Raw genomic sequence first — 19142 nt, 5'->3', positions numbered from 1 at the left:
TAAAATTTCCTCCAAAAGTTGTCAAGTCTTGCTTTTATCATGATGTATTCGATAAACAAATCACTTTCTTTCGAAAAATAGTATTTAATAAACGATTGAAAAAGGAAAATCGTTAAGAAAACGACCTTCGTTGTATGTACTGCTGACTCTAGTTTAGCTTTGTCGGGAAACTAGATTATCATTTTTAACAAAAGTCAGTAAATTTATAAGTAATATTGTATTCGGGTTCGCCATTGTTGGTGTTCGTGTTCGCCCGAATATTCCATATAGACGATATTCGGCGAATCTATTCCGGTTTGGGTTCGTATCGGCCCATCCTGAGTAAATAGTTAATAAACTATACTTTATAAGATGTTTACCTGCTCTTTCAAGCAAAACGTAATAATTTAAGTGCAGTCAACCGCAACTCGGTAAACATCACAGTTTGCATCCTACGAGTTGCACAATATTTGCAGTTTTGAGTTTTGCGTGTCCATGTGGAGGTTAAAGTGTCTGCCAATGTCGATTACTAGTCCATTGTGCGTCGTTTTATTGTTGTGGCACGTTTTAAATGCTTAGCTTTACTTCTATACTTGCGTTGGTGTTAATAGACGTGGGAATTCTGTGGTTGACTATAGGCTAGGGCGCTAGGGTTCGGAGTTGCGGCTACAGTATGCCAGCGTATGAGGCATGGGCGACAATAAAAAGTGTGAAACAGGCACGCGCGAGACTGGTCAACATGAATGGCCAACTTTCACGCTCATTGTTTGAACACGAACGTAACAATTTGTAATTTCCCAGTGTGGTTTGTGCTAAGCCAAGATTTCTGGAGTTGTATGTTCGCTCATTTCACTGTTATGGTTTGTCAGTTCGGTGACGGAACGCCGGGCGGGTAATTAGGCTATGCGATCCAGGTTTGATTACCCATAGTAGCCAGGCTTAATGTTGCATTAATTAAACATAAGGCATGACAAATGGCATCAAAGTGGGATTGGGCCTAGTGCAGCAGTCAGTGCACAAACTTCAAAGAGTTGAGAAAGATTGCTTTAAAACATACCGGTATACCAAATACTACACCACTGACGGATTGACCACTCCTCTAAAAATTATTATAAATTTTCGTTTTTCAACTATGCTAGATTAGAATCAGAGATAACCCATCTACAAAGTATATATCGAAGCCATGTCACCTACTGAAATGATGGAGCCGTGTGGAGTTCATAGCATTGACAAAGAAAAGTTGAAACAATATTTGATAAAATCAGTCGGTGTGGGTTCAACAAATGATGAGTTGGTTCTGAAACAATTTGAGTAAGTCGCTGGTAAATCACACTCCTTTGATGATAGTTTACCAGGGTGTTAAGCCATTTTGAATAAGTATCGTGTTTTTTATTTTTTAGCTGCTTTTGTTCATTTCGTTTTAACAATTTTGTGTGACTTTTAGCCGTAGCTTATAATAAATATGATATTTTTTATTTTTGCCTTTACTTACTTTTTTGATGTGGATTTGAGAGTGGTATATAATGAAAGAAGCATTAGATATATATAAATATATATATTATTTGTATACATGATCACATAAATCGTTGTTTTTCTGCAGTGAAGGACAGTCAAATCCAACATATTATTTAAGGTTTGGTGGCAAAGAAATGGTTCTTCGGAAAAAACCACCCGGAAAGTTGTTACGTGGAGCGCACCAGGTAGAATCTTTAACACATCCCTGTCCACAAATTTCAAGTAAAGTTAAGAAATTTAATTGGTTTGTACATATTTATAATAACTAAATAACAACTAATAACTAACAAATAAATAATAATAACTAAACTCAACTTAATATACTGTAATAAACATCTGATGAACTGAAAACAAGTTCAGACTTTATTCTTGTAGATTGATCGAGAGTTTCGTGTGATGAATGCAGTTTACAAGGCTGGCTTTCCGGTGCCACGCATGATTGATTATTGCAAGATGACAAGTGTCATTGGCACTGAGTTTTTTCTCATGGAGTTCTTGCCAGTATGCTGCTGTGTTCTATCTGTTTTATAATTTCACATTTTTTTCGTGGTGATAACTTTTTACCATCCATATAGTGTAATTGCAAATGTTGCTGTGATGGATATATCTTTGCTGTTTTGTATCAGGACTCTTAAATGGTCACACTTTGTTGAACAAATTTGGTTTGGTAGTGTTAGTATATATTTGTATGAATTATCATGTATGCTTGTGGATATAAAACCCTTTATTTTAAAATAGGGTCGAGTTTTAAACACAAACATGGTTGGTTTGAGCTCACGAGATCGCCGTCAGTGCCTGATGGATGCAACCAAGACTCTGGCTCACTTACATAAACTTGATCCTAATGCATTGGGCCTGGGCAGCTATGGCAAAAACAAAGGGTTTTGTGGAAGGGTGGTAAGTTATCCGAAACGAACCTTAAAACAATCCTCCAAAATGGTTTAGCTTAGCTGTAGCTTGATGAGAGTTTTATTTCTTAGCAAAGGTGTTTTACAGTTGAGTACTTGGAGCAAACAATACAGATCTGCTGCTGATACGAACATACCAGAAATGGATCAACTCATCAATTGGCTTCAGAATAAACTCCCTTCAATAAAGGATGAATCCACAATAGTCCATGGAGATTACAGCCTGAGCAACATTATGTTCCATCCAACAGAGGTAGCCACCAGAGTTATATTATTCCAGTCTTGTAAACTTTTATCATTTTCGTGGATTCTATTTGAATTTTTCTCCGTAGAGCAAAGTTCTTGCCGTTTTGGACTGGGAAATATCAACCATTGGACATCCGTTGATGGACTTTGCCTATCTCTGCTTGTTCTACCATTCACCAAAGGAATATTTTGTTCTACAGCAGTTAGATGATGAAACTCTACAGTAAGGGTTTCAGATTTAGAGCGATGTTGATATTTGTTGCTTCTATAATTCCTGCAACCATATTAATTTCATAAAAGAATTTAGATCAACAGCTTATTGAGCAAAGAAACTACTGAAAAATACCTCAACTTACTTGTTTAAACAAATCATTCTGCTCATTTTGAAGATATTTTATTTATCATTATTATTTTGTTAATCAATTAAAAATTCTTCCCCGTTTAGAAGTTTGACCTTTTCATAGCAAGCTAATTTCAATTGTGATTTCTGATAATGTTTTGGACATTTTAGTGGCTGAAAATCATTACTAGCTTTTAAGACAACGTGATAGCTCTTTAGTGATAAAGATAAACTTTAAAACCTTGTTTATGATCCCATGTGCAATTGTGTGGTAATTTGTTGAATAAAATTAAAGTTGTTGCGTTTAGTTGTTTTAAGATGTTAGTATTTTGAAAATGTTTAAGTTATTGTGACAATCTTTTTGCACAGGCAGTTATTCAAAGATTTTCCTACTGAAGATGAGTTAGTAAAATATTACTGTGACCTCCGTGGCATTGAAGCACCGATACCTAATTGGAACTTTTATCTTGCCTTAAGCTTTTTCAAACTCACATCAATTGTGCAGGTATGAGAAGTCGTTAGTTTAATTGATGGTCGGTCAATTCAGTCCGGGACGAGTAAAAACAGGATAATTCAACCCACAGTGCTTGGTTGGGTCATCCTGTGTTGAATCGTCCAAGAGTTGAATCAACCTGGAACCAGTTCATTGAATTAGATGTAATCGTGCAGTTGCTATTATCTATCAACTCTTTAATTGTAACCCACCACTACTTTCCTATTCACAAGTGTAATTTGATATGGAAATCACCAAATACTCATGTTTATGCTGGATTCCGTGTATGTGCAGGGTGTCTATGCGAGGTCACAGCAAGGCAATGCAAGTTCACCACATGCTTCCATGTATGGTTACCTTATTAAACCACTTATCCTCACTGCTTTAAAGTTAGCTAAAAGGTCAGTCATTTGTAGCTTCTATAATCTATGGATTGTGAGATTGCACGGTATTAAGAAATTTTCTTTTCAATGATACCAATACACTAAATCTAAAGTTTAATTGAACGATTTTAACTTTAATTTAACGATAGTAAATGTTAGCGATTGATTAATTTTTCGACATCTTTCAGATTTTCTCTTTTCACTTGGGATATTTCAGATATGATTTTTTTAATTTCTATATTGATATATTACAACATTTGTACAACTGCCTTTGTACCCAACTGCTCAGTGTACTTTGATAAAGGTCATTGACTGCAGTATATCTGTTAGCTTTGTACGTCAGTAATCTTTAAAAGTTAATATTCAACCCTGTCGGCATGCAAGTTTATAATAGGCAAGGTAGAAAGCATTTGAGGTAGTTGCATGCCTTTGTACAAGGTTAAACTGAAAGGATTATTCAGAGTAACATAAGTACAGTTGTTGTCAATGTGTGTTCAGACAACAATCACTTCTATTACTTGCAGTTGCACTGCATATTTTGTCTTAAGGCTTAGGTGGTTAATAAAATTTTGTTTAAAGATCTGACTTGACCACTGCAAGTATGCCTATGACACTGTCGCCCTCACCAAAGGGACAGGAAACTTTGGATAGAGTCAAAGACTTTGTTAGGACCCACGTTGAACCCAGAGAAAAGGTGTTTATTTTTTAAATACCAGTAAATCAATATATACGGGGTCATTTTGCAAATTGGTATGGTGTCATAGCTGTATGCCATATAGTGATCAACATAACTGTTGTAGGTACTTTAACAACTTTACTTAGATGTTTTTTTTCAACGTGAATAGCAATTGAAAATTTAATAACATCTTTAAACAAACAAGTTGCAGTATTTATCATTTATTCCATTTTACACTTAGGATTATTATGATCACATCGAAAAAGCCGACAGTCCGTTTTGCATTGTTCCTTTAATGGAAGAATGGAAAGTAAGTTCTATGGTTGTATTGTCAACAATAAATGCTTGATTTAAACTGCAGCACATAACATGATTGGTTACAGGCTAAAGCAAAATCTCGTGGTCTGTGGAACTTATTCCTTCCCGGCATCAGTGGTTTGAGCAACGTAGATTATGCTCACATCGCAGAGCATTTGGGAAGGTGTCCTCCGTCCTCTGAAGTCTTTAACTGCGCTGCCCCAGGTGAAGGATTCGATTTAAATTTTGTTCAAAACAACTCCATTATGGTTTTAATTTTGAAGTCCTGTTGCTTCATTTGTTCAAATTGTCGTGGAAATTCCAAGAATAATTTTCCCAGAACAGCAAGTGACAGAAGTATTTGTTTATAAGGCTGAATTTGTAATTACCTAGGCCTAATTCCGTGCCTACTTTTTTAGATACTGGCAACATGGAGGTACTGCATATGTATGGTGATGACTACCAGAAGAAAACCTGGCTTCAACCTTTGCTGGATGGAAAAATAAGATCAGCATTTTGCATGACAGGTACTTAGCTAAGTGCTGTGTGAATAAAGGCATAAGAATGCTTAAGTTCTGTATGAGCTTGTAAAAGGGTTTGTTACGTGAAGTTTTATTCATCTTTCGGCTGATGCAGAACCACAAGTAGCATCCAGTGATGCAACAAACATGGAGCTCACGATAAAGCGAGATGGAGATTATTACATCGTCAATGGCAGAAAGTGGTGGAGTTCAGGTATCAACTTTTTTACTCAGTATATTTTACTGCTTGCTGTAATGTGTGTACAGCAATATTTGAAGTTGTGCACCGGCGTATGAAGGTGCATTACATTGTGTATTTTGCTATAGCATTGTTTTACGTCTGTTACAAATTACGACCTAGCTTAAAACCTGCTGTAGCATAACCAATATCGTATTCATTCATGTTCACAAAGTAAATGCTTTTTCTGGGGTTTGGATAGTAAATAGGGTGGGAGTGTTTATGGTAGCTGTTTTCTCTAGGGGTGGAAATGTCCATCAAATATGTTGTAGTTACCTCCGTTTTTTTTCAACTGTAATTTCAATCGATTTATATGATTTCTATGACAGGTGCGGCTCGTCCTCGCTGTGCATTTGGCATTGTGATGGGAAGGACGGGTTCGGCCAACACACGGGCCCACAAGAGCCACAGCATGATCATCGTTCCTTTTGACACCCCTGGTGTAAAACGTGTTCGTGACTTGACTGTCTTCGGTTACAATGGTAGTTATTTTCAGTACATTGCAATTGCACTTAAGTCTGATTAGCACAGTTCAGTGTCGCAACGCAGCGTGCTTGTTTCCTGGCCACACTTAGGTTTGTTTTCGTTTGTTTCAGAGGGACCTGGTGGTCATGCTGAGATGTTGTTCGACAATGTTCGTGTCCCGCTTCGCAACCTTATCCTCGGGGAAGGTCGTGGCTTCGAGATTGCTCAGGGTCGGCTCGGTCCAGGCAGAATACATCACTGCATGAGATCTATCGGTTAATTTTGTTATCTTTATATACCTTGTTGTGGGGTGGCATTGGTGAAGTTGCGGTAGACCAAGAAGCGTTCCTGGCTCCACTTCATCTCAATGAACTTGAATTATTTCCGTGCAGGTTTAGCCGAGCGGGCGATGGAGCTGATGGTAAAGAGGGCAGCAGAGAGGAAACCTTTCAAGAAACGAATACTTGAACACGTGAGTTGCTTTTACCCATCCAGTTCTTCCCAACAGCTTCCAATTCCCCTCAGCAAATAAGTTTATAATTTGTCATCACTTTTTATTTTACTACAGCATTAACATTTTGCACAACATTGTCTGTAATTGCCGATCATGTTGCAGGCAGTGGCACAACACCAGATTGCCGATTGTCGTATCGCGATTGATCAATGTCGATTGTTGACCCTCAATGCGGCTCACATGATTGACAGATGTGGTGCGAAAATGGCGCGCAAGGAGGTATGTCGCGGTGGTCGGTCAACCCACGGACATTGTTTGGGTGGTTCTGGGTTAAATCGTTCTGGGACCGTTTTTTTTCAACCACATCTTATTCCAAGCTGAAATTTTCTTTCTTTTCTTGCGCAGATTGCAATGATAAAAATTGCTGCTCCTCGAATGCTATGTGACGTCATAGACAGAGCCATCCAGATCCACGGAGGTGCAGGAGTGAGTCAGGACTTCCCCCTTGCCGCATGGTCAGTGGATGATATAAAATCATATAACGGCTAAAATTGTTACATCAACTATTATTTATGAGGATATGACATACCGTAGTGTATATGTTGTTCTAAATTGATTTATGTCTGGGTGTTAGTGTTATACTAGCAGGTAATTTCATTCATAATATCCAGATAACGTTCGTATCAAAATAAGCATTCCTACGAGGTGGATTTTTAAACAATGCTTGCGTGTTGTAGGTACGCTGCTGCAAGGACTTTGAGAATAGCTGATGGTCCAGACGAGGTACATCTTACCAGCGTTGCAAAACTCGAAATACGAGATCAACTTCTGAAGGCCAGAATGTGAAGAATAACTTGCACTTTTGAGCTGATTGATCCGGTTATTTAAGCAAAAATACTAAACTTTGAGATTTTCAGCATTTATCAAGGCGTAGTAGCCAAGGCTGTAATTTTTTCGTGCTGGGCTGTTTAATGCGTTAGATAACACCACTTAATCCAACAAGCACCGCCAATATGCAATATAATTTTCTCTCATATCATTGATTTGTATTTCTTGAGTTCAAATATTAATTACTGTTGGAAGCAGTTCCATAACATTTTTGTTCAGTGCAATTTTATGTGATTAAAAAAGTTAATAAATCTCCTGTCTTGCGATCAGCATAAATTTTCTTCTGCCTCTTGATGTAGTAAAACAACACCATCTGACCTGGGTCAGGTTTTCAGATGTTTTGGGGCAATCTTTTTTGTTGTCTGCAGCAAAAGAATTGTGGCCCCCCCCCTATTCCTAAGGCCTCCAGGGTACACTGTGGTAAATCCGGCCCTGCCTCTGACAACACAATGTCATACTTAGAATTTAATTTTCCTTTTGCAAAGTAAATACAGTTAACAGGAATTACAAGAACAATTGTCTCAATATAAAGTATCCATACACACAAGAGTACATGCTGTACAGGGGTGTTTACTGTCAATTTCACCGATAATCAAAACTCTGAAAACAACATTTTATGAGGCAGCCCAGCAATGCAATGAAATTGGTTTTAACTTTCTTTCTTCAACACCAGCAATCCATGTTATAAAGATGCAATAAAATAATATAATACACCACAAAAATATCATCAAACCAGTAGCTGAACTACATTTTAGTCTGCTTTACAAATCTCACATTTTCACGTCCATACTAGAACAGTATCACACACAAGTTCAGAACCGTTTAATTACATTTATCATAACGTGTAATGTACATCACCATGTATTATTAATTTACATCCCATACATAACCACGTAATCTGGTTTGAATATAATAGTTACTATAGTGCAATAATTAATTTGCAACAAAACATTTAACATTAGACAATCAACAGATTTCTGACACTATACATTCATACACTAATCATATGGAATGTGGTCAAAGTTTAGTTGTTTTTCTTGTTTTTCTTCTCGTTGAGGCCGAGGATGATGATCAATCGACGGAAGATGGCAATAAAGTCGATGAAGAGATCAACACTGTGCCTGGGAAAAGCAAGTGTACTGTTACAATGTGCAAATCTATTCAAGTACTTTGCCGTGATATCAGAAAGTTAAGTATTTCCAATAATAATAAATAGCTTGAAAATGAACTCTTTCCATCAAACTTCTGATGAACCAAACACTGAAGTGAAAAGCAAGCTGGCAAAAGTTAATGCTTATGTTGTTATAAGCAATAAAACTAAATAAACAAACCAGATATAGTCGTTGTCGCCATTGATATGTTTTTCAACAATCAGTTGAGTGTCATAGAGGACAAACGCACAGAAGAGGGCAGCACCGGCGTACAGCTGAAACTGGAAAACTGCAAATGACTGAACAAAGATGTTCATGAATGAAGCAAAGAGAAGCACAGAAAGGCCACTTCCAAGGATACCTGGGAATAAAGCGATGAAGGTTAATTTGCAATACTACATAATGTAACTAAAGTCATGTTCTCTAAACCACATGCCCATGAATACCAGGGTATAGTTAATTAATTAGTAACCAGGGCATAAAAGAAAGAAAATGTCAATCGCTGCAAATACTTCATACTTAGACTCCTGCTTCCAAAAACAATTAAGTATATATATATATATATATATATATTATTACATACAGACAATCAACTTTATGCCTGACATAACATATATACAACACATAAACCCCTCATATATATATTACTTCATGTAGTGCTGAGTATTGTTTGTGATTATGTCACAATATCAGTCAACATTATGAAAGCAATTAAAAGCATTTCAAAGCAATTCGGTGCATCATGTGTGATGTATATACAAAAGTATTCTTATAATAACTTGCCTCCCAGGTAGAGATAAGATCTTCGTTGAGCAAACAGAGCACTAAGTGAAAAACTAATAAAAATAAGTGTTGTCATCAAAAAAGCAGTCACTATGATCTGGGGGTTGATGGCGATCGCAAAATCCAAAGTTGGCCCCAATCCAAGACCTAAGTAAACATTGATTTAAACTACGTAACTTGTGTATTTCATATCTTGTTAACCAATAACCTCTGTGAGTGGAGTAAAAACAGGCAAGATAGACATGAGGTTAACATCTTAACATGCTTGCAATGAAACACTTTTGTTCCATACCACTGGTTACTCCAAATGCTGTGAGGATGCAAACACGCTTAGTTTGATTCTCTTTGCTATGAGCAGTCGCTGCCAACCACAACATCAAACCAATTGAAGCAAGAGCGGACAATAATCCACCCTGAGTGAAGATATTTATGAGAATTTGTACACACTATAGGCCACTAAGTTACTAGGTGAAAGTTTTAAGGAGTTTTCTGAAGCATAATTATATTTAATTCGACAAATAGCAATGTTTATTTCCCCACTTACTTGAAATTGGGTCTTCAAGTGAAGAAATGCACCAGCAGCAGCACCCAGCATGCACAGGGTCAGGCAGGTGTACACATTTCGCAGATGGTCCTTGGTTGCTGTACTCCTAAAGAGTCGTACAATAATGGGGTCTAGTATACAAGTGCGCAACCAGATGATGTCACAATTTGAGTAGCTGGGGTCTAGTATACAAAGGCATCCTGTGGTTGAGCATTTGTATACTAGACCCCAATAATGTACAGATATAGTTGAAAATTTTTATGATGAACTAAGTTAATAGTAGAGCAAACATAACGTAACCTAAATTGGAAAACAGCAACAACTCATATGATTCATACAGCTAAAAAATCATGCATAAAAATACATAGGCCTATTTTCGCAAACAACAACTTACAACTGTGAGAAATTTGTCAATGTTGACCACTTAAATTCTTGTCTGGATCCAACTCTGTTCATTTTGATATTGATAAGATTTATGATAAAAAAACTACTAATCACAACTAAGTTTTTCTAGAAAGAAATGTGGTTTATTAAAAACAACACAGGATAAGGTTACCTGGGCTATAGACCTACCAATAATAAAGTCGAAACAGGATATTTCAAATGAATAGCTTAAGCTAGATATTGTATCATCATGCCACACCATATCCAATAATAAGCAAGGCATATCACATATCAACAAGTCGCGACCCCGTAACATAAACCTCAGCAAGCTAACTTAACTGTTAATTCGGCAATTTTTTGTGTAGGCTACCGGTATCCTACTGTTTTAAAGCAAAATCTACACTTCTTGCGTAACAGTTTCGTTACTGAAAAGTCACGCCTAAATTTTCGAATATGCTGTTCCTCTATGAAGCAAAACAACAAGTTCCGCTTTCAAATCAGGACGACAAAGCAAACAAAAACTGTCAAAAGCCAGTCTTCAGTAGCCTAGCTAACCTAACCACTGCAGGTCTTTTTTTCTATACGTTAGCACTCCCTCATGAAATCCAAATAGGGAAGGAGGTAACAAAAAATGTTATGACATAATAATCCTTCAATCATCGATTCTGATAATGAGATCGCCTTTTCATTCTGCCTTTGCAGCTACACTAGTCCAGGCAAAACCAACATATCACTAAAGACCTAGCGAGAAATGAAAAGAAGAAACGAGAAAAGAAAATGGCGTAGAGGTCATGTCACGCTCACGTGACATGGCTCCTATAGGCGACGTGTTGTTTCAAAATTAATATAAAGGTATGGCGCAATATGGTGAAACAAGAAAAGAACCAAGTGATGAAAGAGGCATAAAGTGGAACAACATAAGAACATTTCATAACACAAATCCGATTATTATCCAGTTGTCCAACCTTTCCTAATATCGCATTGTGGAAAGCCTAGAGTTCATCAATTAGCATTTCATTCTCGGATGTTTCTTTTGTTCCAAACAAGATGTGGGCTAACTATAGGCGACTTCTGCTGAATATCAATATCATTTCGTCGATCCTTTGCTATACTCATGAAACTACACTTCTGTGTTTTCCAAAAATGCAGTTTGAAGATTTTGTCTTAAATTCATTTGCTTTATTTTCTTTGAAGGTTTAATTTAGGCTATTATTTATTTGTGATCATCCACAGCAAGTAGGTTTAACCTTCCTGTTTACTGTGCTCCGGTTGCCCAGCTCTAGTAGGTTACGTCGTCAAAACTACGAATTTTTGAAATGGTTTTAGATTGGTTGGACCGCTATTTGGAGGGAATTTTGTCAGATTCGTGTCGAAAGCAGTGGAAAGTTTTAATTTTTCCAAAATTTTCATGATTTGCGAAATACGATTTTTCAACCTAGCAAATTAGGAAAACCCTAGCCTATATAAAAATTCTGTAATAATTACTCAAACTTCCTCATGCCATTCGGTTGACAAACTACCAAAAAGGTTTTACTCCTTTGTATATCATCTAAGTAAACCGCAACAAGTTTTCTCTAAATTAATAATGCAACAAAAAACCGACAACCACAACAAAAACGAAACATGACAAATCTTTTTCCGGTGGCAATTTGCAGTGTTGCCAGAAGAAATATCGTTTCAGACTCCGTGGTAAAGTTGTGGTATTGTTAGCGACTGGTAAAACGATTTCAAATCTTTTTCTTATAGAAATTCTAAAGTGTTGATCATAAAGCGATAAATAGGCGCGATAGTCGTGTAATTTTGAAACAATCTCATGTACTGTTAACACAAGTTCTGTGAAATTGCAACAAAATCAAATCAAAGTGTCACTGATTAGGCTAAAGGAAACAATTTTTTTTTAAATATTTTCTCAAGCTTTTTATTCTTTTCCAAATAAATTCACAATATTTAAAAAAGTAAACAAACTAAAAGTGACATTCATTCATATATTTTTTTATTTCCTTGGTGCATGCCAATTACAGAAAGATGAAATCGTAGCGCAACTATTACAACGGAGATTAACTAAAAAGCTAACAGTATCCAATATAACCTATTTCAAAAAACTGTCAAAACGTCACAACTGTGCTGATGTAGACAGTATCTTACGACTATCAGTTGAATTCATTAATTCAAATAGCATTACAACAGGGTAGTGTGGTAGCAATTTTGTGGGCTTATAGTAGCAATGTAATGTTCATACAATCAACAGTTTTTTACTAGCGATTAATTTTCCTTTCCAGTTTGAGGACTGCAGGTGTGTAGGATCCTACGTGAAGTAATAAACTTTCTCTTTCAAAAGAAACTTTGTAGAACGCATAAAAGAACAGCTGATATAAGGGATTTTGTGAGGAAAATTACGTTGTGCCTGTCAAAAAAATAACGGTTACAATCGTGATGATATGTTTCGATTCAATTCAAAATTGCAGAAGGTTTTTATATTAATCAATAATACTGTAAAGTAATCACCAATTGATAATTCTATTTGAATAAACCAACCAAACAAAGTTTTTGTCGCCGTTTGTGTAAATCTGCACAATCTTCTGCCAGAATAACAATGTAAAAGTTCTTCCAAATCGACCACTTTGATGTAATTCATAGCAGCGGTGAAAATGAAAATCAAGATAACTGCAATTACATTGACCTTGTAAAAGTACACTGGTTTTATGTTTAGATGTCAACATATTACTTTGCATTATTTCCACATAAATAGGATTTCGCTAATGTTATAAGGTACCTGTACCGAATAAGGCCCGGTCCCTAATAAGGCCCATTGCTCATATTTCGCAAACCCGTGCAAATAAATAAAAGATTTTGTCCCTACATAAAAACTAATATAAATTCATGATGGTTTACCAGATTTCATCCTTGTCACGTGATCAACCGATTCGCTAGAGCACAACAAAAATTTGATACTTGCAGTTAAGGTGGTTTTGTTAATTTAGAAAAAAAGTAAGTGAGAATTTGGCCGGTTAAATGAATTGTTGTCTGCCGGCTGAAGTTTTCATGTAACAACCAACTTAGTATTGAAAAGGAGAATGCACTTTTTTTTGCTAAAACTTTTCTGATGATAAAAATGTGACGTTTTTTTCGTGGATGCCACATGCGCCTAATAAGGCCCATACAAGATGCTTGGCTAATTGATGTCCAGACTTCAAGAGTGGTTCCAGTCATCATTGGCAAATTGTTGCAGTTACTTTGATGCGCCTAGTGGAATCTTTTTAAATGTTTGTACAACTTAAAATGTGAAATTTCTAATAATGTTATATGTTGTCTATTACTATGTTTTGAATCAAAATACTCACAAAATTGGTGGGCCTTATTAGGAGCCTATGCTCCTAATAAGGCCCATTTTTTGGAATTTTTAATTTCTTTATAAATTTTTTTTGAGGGGTTGTCAGTTATTGTGGTTTGAATATGTTGTAGTCATATACCCTCACTAATACTATACGATTTTTCAGTCTATTCTCATTTATGGTTCTTGAGTTATTTTCAAAAAAGTGTTAGGTGGACCTTATTCGGTACAGGTACCTTATTACAGCTCGAAACCAAAGTTTTCTCTCAACGGAACAAACTGATTTTCAGGCTTTTATCAATGTTATAATTCTGAAAAATCTCACCTCCCAAACATGGGTAGAATTTGTTTCGGACATATGCGGCACACGCTTCCCAGCATAAAAACATAACACTTGTTAAGGCAAATTTCAGACCCAAGGTAACGGGGTCAACGGACGTTATCACAAGATTCAAAGTTGGTCGCAACCCTAAACCTAATCAAAATCAAAGTTTTAGTAAAAGTTTTTTGAATGCAAAAGTACTTGCTGCAACGTCTACCAGGGGTTCTTAAACTTTTTGGCACACGCCCTCCTTGACGGTACCTAAAAATTTCGCGCCCCCCCTCATTGCAAAATAAAAAAGCATTAAACAAAACAACAATTTATTTTCAATTCACTTTCATTAATGAGAAGGATGTAGTTGTTTTTGGGAAACCAAACGATTAATTCGAGGCTTTGTGGAAGATAATGCACATCTTAGGTCGGCTGCACAGTCAAGTTTGTTCCTAGGTTTTGTCTTTATATTCATGAAGATGACGCTGCAAACGACTTGGTCTCAAAACGTCGTTGCTTAGCTTTTCTAAGCATATCACGCATTGCGGTACGACTTTTTCGTTCACTGTGGTATCTATACAGCCATACTGTGGTATCTATACAGCCATACGTTAGATAATTTTGGTGATACTTTCTCTTTTTTCCACTCATTTTGTGTCAATACAATTAGTTTAATTACTAAAATATCTGGTTATTAAATCAATACTAAATTCAAGTTTTACTTCATTTTACGGTTTTAATATTGGCTGACGTTGGTTTTACCCTATTTAAACCGGGTGCGTGACATAACTATTTTTATTATGTGTGGCCGACACTGCACACAAATTTTCAATCGTTAATGACTCGAAAATTATACGTCGTAAACTGATCGGATACTTACAGGTTAGTAGCAAAAACATCTGGTTTCCTGTATACATCATAATTGTAAAACTAAAGAAAATGCATTTAATGTAAATTAAGTATTTCTACAAGTGATACATTTGTAAAAGTTTTTCTTGTCAGGAATGTACGGAAATATAGAATTGATGCCGCAAGGATCTACGAAGTACAATGAAGTTTTGAAAATTAAATTGACCTGACACGTTTGATATTTGTTGAGCTCAGTTTCTAATGAAGCTGAAACACCCAAAAGCTGCACCTCCACATGTTAACAGGGGATCAAACAACATCGTAAATATTCTTACCGTATATATCAAAGCCGAGCAAAATAAAGAAAAACCTTCACCGCTGGACGACGACATGAACGAGACAGCTGGGGTGATTGCCAGGATTGAAGCAACATAGACACAAAACATGCATAACGTTGTGCATTGGTAGACTTTGACCAGATGTAGCACAGTCCCGTAGCCTCTGCTATTTAATAATTAAAAGTCTTGTCAAATTGCGATATCTTAGAACCATTGCTGTTTCGTAGGCCTAATTATTGTAATAGCAAGGTCAATAATGTAAATTTACTTGGTATTGGAAAACCTCATTGATTTAGGTATTTTCGACAGTCGGTTAATAAGCCTAATTATGCTTGAAGAAGTCAATTAAAACACAGCAGCGACGCGGTGCCCACCGCACTGGGTTGCTGAAGATAGAATTGTTATGAAGAAAACCTGATACTCACTAGTTTGACTTCAAGTTAAAATAACTTTTGCCGATTAAATATCTACTTACATATAAGTTGTTATGTAATCTGGTACATACGGTATTTCAAAGATCAAAACAAAAGACCAAGAAATTTATGTAATTTACAATAACAATAAGTTTTATTACAATACTGCAAACAAATTGTTTGAACGCACTCACAAGGGCAAAGAGTCAGTCAAAGCGGACCAAGCAGATCTTCGGTTATTGTTCATTGTCACCGTTATATTTTTACAGCTTCAAACTATATCATAATAAAAATCAAAAATGAATTAAAACGAGCTGCAGTAACTTATGCCCTATTTCTTTAGCAATCTTTGTTCACGAAAGTGTAAACGCATCTCCTGCTCACAAGACACAGACCGGCGTATCCTACAAATGGTGATCGTGCCAACGTCCAACAAATCATGATTAAGGTACAAAGATATAAATAAAGCAATTAAAGACGCTCAAAATCAAAATGCTTTAAAATGTAAAACGTTCCCTTAAAGCGCATGGTAAGCGCTTTAAGGCGAAAACGAGGAAAGAAGCAGTAACCTGACAATTTTTCGAAACAGCTCTTTCAACTCATGCACACGCGCACTGCTGAGCGATAACAAACACAAGTCCCAAGACATACATGAAGTGATCGACGAACAACTTCAAGGGAGTTATTTGCTACATTTGCCGGTGTGAACAAAACCAAATGTAAAAGCAACGTTGAATGTGGAAGTTATGTCAGTATTGTGAAGGACCTTAAGTGCGTTTACAAAACCTTTTTCAAAGAGCTTAACTCAATTTAGGCCAAGGGCGGGAATTCTTTACAAATATAAGCTGTATAAAATGAATGTATAGCAATGCTTGTATAGGCTATATAGCAATTTGTAAAACGTTGAACGTCACTTTTAACCAAGTGTTTATACCTGCAATATGCTTGCTGTGTGTGAAGTAATACATAACATCTATGTCCATTTGAATGAGATTTTAAGTAAACAGTACTATTGGAAAAAGGTTAAGCTTAAGGTGCATTAATAGTTGTAGCACCGCTGAGCATATGAGGCTATACGTGTGTTCTACTTAGACCTCATTAGCTTAATTGTTTTCTTTATTTAATGTTTTTATAACTGCATGGAAGCCCACGAAAAGTTTGCGTTGAATCTTGCACTGTCAGCCTTACATTTTAACTTACGTTGTGTAACACTGTTATTACATTATTACAACCAATGGTTTTTGTACGATTTTATTTGCATTTTGTAACATGCATGGAGGTTGCTAAATAAGAACATTCATACAAGTGCCCATAACTGTACAAGTTCTCTGCACATTTTCACATGGAACAGAAGTTTGGATTGGTTTAGCTTAGCACATCATTGTTACATTATACAGTAGTGTTATGCAAAGCAATTTTTATTTTTACAACAAACGAGGAATTATTACGCTTTACTGCTTGGAATATGATTCCACAATGCTAGAACTAATACTTAAAAAATACTGTATTTTTTATTGATGCATTTATATTTATACAGTTTAATGTTTCTTTTTACTAATTTCGTATCTACATATTGAGCATCATCTGCATGAAAATGCCTTTGCTATAAAGGCGATAAAAAGAACTGCATTATGTAATATTGTAAATCAGAGTCCAGCTTCAATTATTCAGTCAATATTCGATTAATTTTCAGACTTTTTGAGAACCCCAAAAATAATGAGGAGTCGACGAAAGATTGCCAGGAAGTCAATGAAAAGATCCACGCTATGCCTGTTTAAAAATAATAAAATTTTCATGAAATGCCTTAAAAAAAATAGATACTGTAGAATTATGCATAAATCATCATAACTGAACTTTTGATATGAATATGATATTGACATACTGCTGTTGTCAAAATGACAACTATTACATCTTTCACCAGTATTTGAAATAGACTGAAAAAGTTGTTAAATTAGGTACAAGTTACGGCACAAACCAGATATAGTCGTTGTCGCCATTAATATGCTTTTCAACGATCAATTGAGTGTCATAGAGGACAAATGCACAGAAGAGAGCTGTGCTGACGTAAAGATAAAATTTAAAACTGGCAAGAGATTGATCATAAGCTCCCACCAGACTCACGAAAAGCAACATCATCAATCCGCTCCCGAGAAATCCTGCAACACAAGTCCAAGAACAAACGTCACCCATATAAAATATGTTGGTCACATGCAGGCAGTATCGTACTGCTCTGCGTCACGTAAAACGTAAAACTCACGTCACGTAACGTCACGTAACGTCACGTAACGTCACGTCAGGTAAAGCTTGGAGAAGATTCTAGCAACATTGTTTAACTGCCTTTAGAACATTTTGCCATTGTACTCACCTCCTAGATAGAGGAAGGACCTACGTTGAGCAAACAGAGCACTGAGTGAAAAACTGATAAAGATAAGTGTCGTCATCACAAATGCGGTCACGACAATCTGAGGGTCAATTGCGATCGCAAAATCCAGCGTTGGCCCCAATCCAAGACCTCAAAAAAACAATTTTAGTTGCGTGTAAGCAAACAAATTGTTAACTGATTGTCCAGACATAAAAGACAATACTATCTTTCGTTTAAAGGTAATAGAATATAGGTTTCGCAACAAATTTGCATGAAATACTTTTCTGGTATATGACCATATTTTCATACCACTGGTTATTCCAAACGCAAAGAGGATGCCGAGGCGTTTGATTTGACTTTCTTTCACATGAGCAGTAGCTGCCAACCATCCCAATAACCCGATGGAGAGAAATACAGACAAGAAATCAACCTGTATATGTAAAAACCCAATACAAGCACAAGCTAAAAAGATTGAAACAATTTCCCAATGTCATTTTTCTACGCACGAAAATACCCTTAAAGCATTTGTTTATTGCCCAACGCTGACGCTATGCGATATCTTTTTTGTGCATCAACTACAAAAGGCTTCAACTCACTCGGAATTGCGTCATCAGGTGCACATATGACCCTATGAAAGCACCAAGCATACACAAAGTCATGGAGGTGTACACATTGCGCAGGTGCTTCTTGGTGCCTGATCTCCTGGGAAAAGAATATTTTCGACTATTATTTATCGTCAGATGTGAATAAAATTAATAACCCATCGGTATAAACTATAGTTTAGAACGCATCGTTTCAAGCAAGGTAAAAATATCAGCCGTGGGGTAAAACCAATGCGACAAACATGGCACTGCCTACGATTGTGGAAAGGTTTAAAAAGGAAAATTATCTGCAACAAAATTGCCATGAAAATGGTTTTAAACAGACACTGGAAATATCACACAGCTGGAATTGTTGTACTCACAGTTGCGAAAAATCAGTCAAAACCGACATCGATGATCTTCGGCCGACTGGTAAGCTCATTCTGGCTTCTTTGCAATAAACAATCAGATAATATCACCCAACGTCCCAATGTATTGAAAATACTTCTATCAAGCGCAAACCTGGCCTAAGTTTAAAGAAGTTTTAATCAATTATATTGTAATCGCTACATTCCTAAAGAACTTGCTTTTTCGATTTTTGGGAAGTCATGAACGCGAAAAAGAAAACACAGTTGCTAGTTTCTCTGATCCACATTTCAACTATAGACATATGATACGACTTCAAAGGAA

At 36.3% G+C, this 19142-nt stretch overlaps 4 protein-coding genes across 5 annotated transcripts; 1 reads left to right on the top strand and 3 right to left on the bottom strand.

Annotated features, from left to right (window-relative positions):
* Window positions 1-577: 577 nt before the first annotated feature.
* Window positions 578-7669, top strand: LOC143468807 (acyl-CoA dehydrogenase family member 11-like). 2 transcript variants are annotated; one of them, XM_076966211.1, is made up of 19 exons: window positions 578-1290; window positions 1577-1679; window positions 1870-1995; window positions 2233-2391; window positions 2491-2655; window positions 2735-2871; window positions 3358-3493; window positions 3776-3882; window positions 4444-4558; window positions 4782-4850; window positions 4924-5062; window positions 5257-5364; window positions 5474-5572; window positions 5926-6078; window positions 6193-6336; window positions 6454-6533; window positions 6678-6794; window positions 6921-7030; window positions 7253-7669. In XM_076966211.1, exons 1-19 carry the CDS (start codon window positions 1163-1165, stop codon window positions 7359-7361), a joined length of 2304 nt encoding a protein of 767 aa, XP_076822326.1. In that variant the 5' UTR covers window positions 578-1162; the 3' UTR covers window positions 7362-7669. The 2 variants fall into 2 exon arrangements, with proteins under 2 accessions (XP_076822326.1, XP_076822327.1); XM_076966212.1 differs by having other exon boundaries at window positions 579-1290; window positions 1580-1679.
* A 184-nt stretch (window positions 7670-7853) lies between these two features.
* Window positions 7854-10434, bottom strand: LOC143468808 (putative Bax inhibitor 1). Its single transcript, XM_076966213.1, has 6 exons — window positions 10276-10434; window positions 9882-9987; window positions 9630-9750; window positions 9338-9484; window positions 8735-8915; window positions 7854-8524 (listed from the first exon to the last, which is right to left on the bottom strand). The coding sequence occupies exons 1-6, from the start codon at window positions 10335-10337 to the stop codon at window positions 8428-8430; spliced, it is 714 nt and encodes a 237-aa protein (XP_076822328.1). The 5' UTR covers window positions 10338-10434; the 3' UTR covers window positions 7854-8427.
* A 1887-nt stretch (window positions 10435-12321) lies between these two features.
* On the bottom strand, window positions 12322-15899 carry LOC143469504 (uncharacterized). Its single transcript, XM_076967229.1, has 5 exons — window positions 15704-15899; window positions 15135-15262; window positions 13922-14071; window positions 12801-12929; window positions 12322-12669 (listed from the first exon to the last, which is right to left on the bottom strand). The coding sequence occupies exons 1-5, from the start codon at window positions 15754-15756 to the stop codon at window positions 12659-12661; spliced, it is 471 nt and encodes a 156-aa protein (XP_076823344.1). The 5' UTR covers window positions 15757-15899; the 3' UTR covers window positions 12322-12658.
* Window positions 15900-16744: 845 nt separating this feature from the next.
* LOC143469534 (putative Bax inhibitor 1) lies at window positions 16745-19043 on the bottom strand. Its single transcript, XM_076967268.1, has 6 exons — window positions 18836-19043; window positions 18468-18573; window positions 18181-18301; window positions 17875-18021; window positions 17485-17665; window positions 16745-17279 (listed from the first exon to the last, which is right to left on the bottom strand). The coding sequence occupies exons 1-6, from the start codon at window positions 18892-18894 to the stop codon at window positions 17192-17194; spliced, it is 702 nt and encodes a 233-aa protein (XP_076823383.1). The 5' UTR covers window positions 18895-19043; the 3' UTR covers window positions 16745-17191.
* Between the last annotated feature and the right edge of the window lie 99 nt (window positions 19044-19142).

Source organism: Clavelina lepadiformis, chromosome 8 (genome assembly GCF_947623445.1).
Source record: "Clavelina lepadiformis chromosome 8, kaClaLepa1.1, whole genome shotgun sequence".
Taxonomy (NCBI): domain Eukaryota; kingdom Metazoa; phylum Chordata; class Ascidiacea; order Aplousobranchia; family Clavelinidae; genus Clavelina; species Clavelina lepadiformis.
This window is presented reverse-complemented; position numbering and strand designations above follow the sequence as displayed.

Bases quoted from the DNA above. Each gene is read 5' to 3' on its own strand.
- LOC143468807 (XM_076966211.1), top strand. From the start codon at position 1,163: ATGTCACCTACTGAAATGATGGAGCCGTGTGGAGTTCATAGCATTGAC. The intron at 1,680-1,869 runs GTAGAATCTTTA...TTATTCTTGTAG, and splicing joins TGTTACGTGGAGCGCACCAG to ATTGATCGAGAGTTTCGTGT. The intron at 1,996-2,232 runs GTATGCTGCTGT...ATTTTAAAATAG, and splicing joins TTCTCATGGAGTTCTTGCCA to GGTCGAGTTTTAAACACAAA.
- LOC143469534 (XM_076967268.1), bottom strand. From the start codon at position 18,894: ATGAGCTTACCAGTCGGCCGAAGATCATCGATGTCGGTTTTGACTGAT. The intron at 17,666-17,874 runs GTGAGTACAATG...CTTGTGTTGCAG, and splicing joins GTCCTTCCTCTATCTAGGAG to GATTTCTCGGGAGCGGATTG. The intron at 17,280-17,484 runs GTTTGTGCCGTA...ATTTTTAAACAG, and splicing joins GGCGACAACGACTATATCTG to GCATAGCGTGGATCTTTTCA.
- LOC143469504 (XM_076967229.1), bottom strand. From the start codon at position 15,756: ATGAACAATAACCGAAGATCTGCTTGGTCCGCTTTGACTGACTCTTTG. The intron at 15,263-15,703 runs GTGAGTGCGTTC...ATTATTAAATAG, and splicing joins TTGACTGACTCTTTGCCCTT to CAGAGGCTACGGGACTGTGC. The intron at 12,930-13,921 runs GTGAGATTTTTC...ATGTAATTGCAG, and splicing joins ATTCTACCCATGTTTGGGAG to TTATCTTGATTTTCATTTTC.
- LOC143468808 (XM_076966213.1), bottom strand. From the start codon at position 10,337: ATGAACAGAGTTGGATCCAGACAAGAATTTAAGTGGTCAACATTGACA. The intron at 9,988-10,275 runs GTAAGTTGTTGT...ACGACTCTTTAG, and splicing joins TTGACAAATTTCTCACAGTT to GAGTACAGCAACCAAGGACC. The intron at 8,525-8,734 runs GTTTGTTTATTT...TGCTTTTCCCAG, and splicing joins GGCGACAACGACTATATCTG to GCACAGTGTTGATCTCTTCA.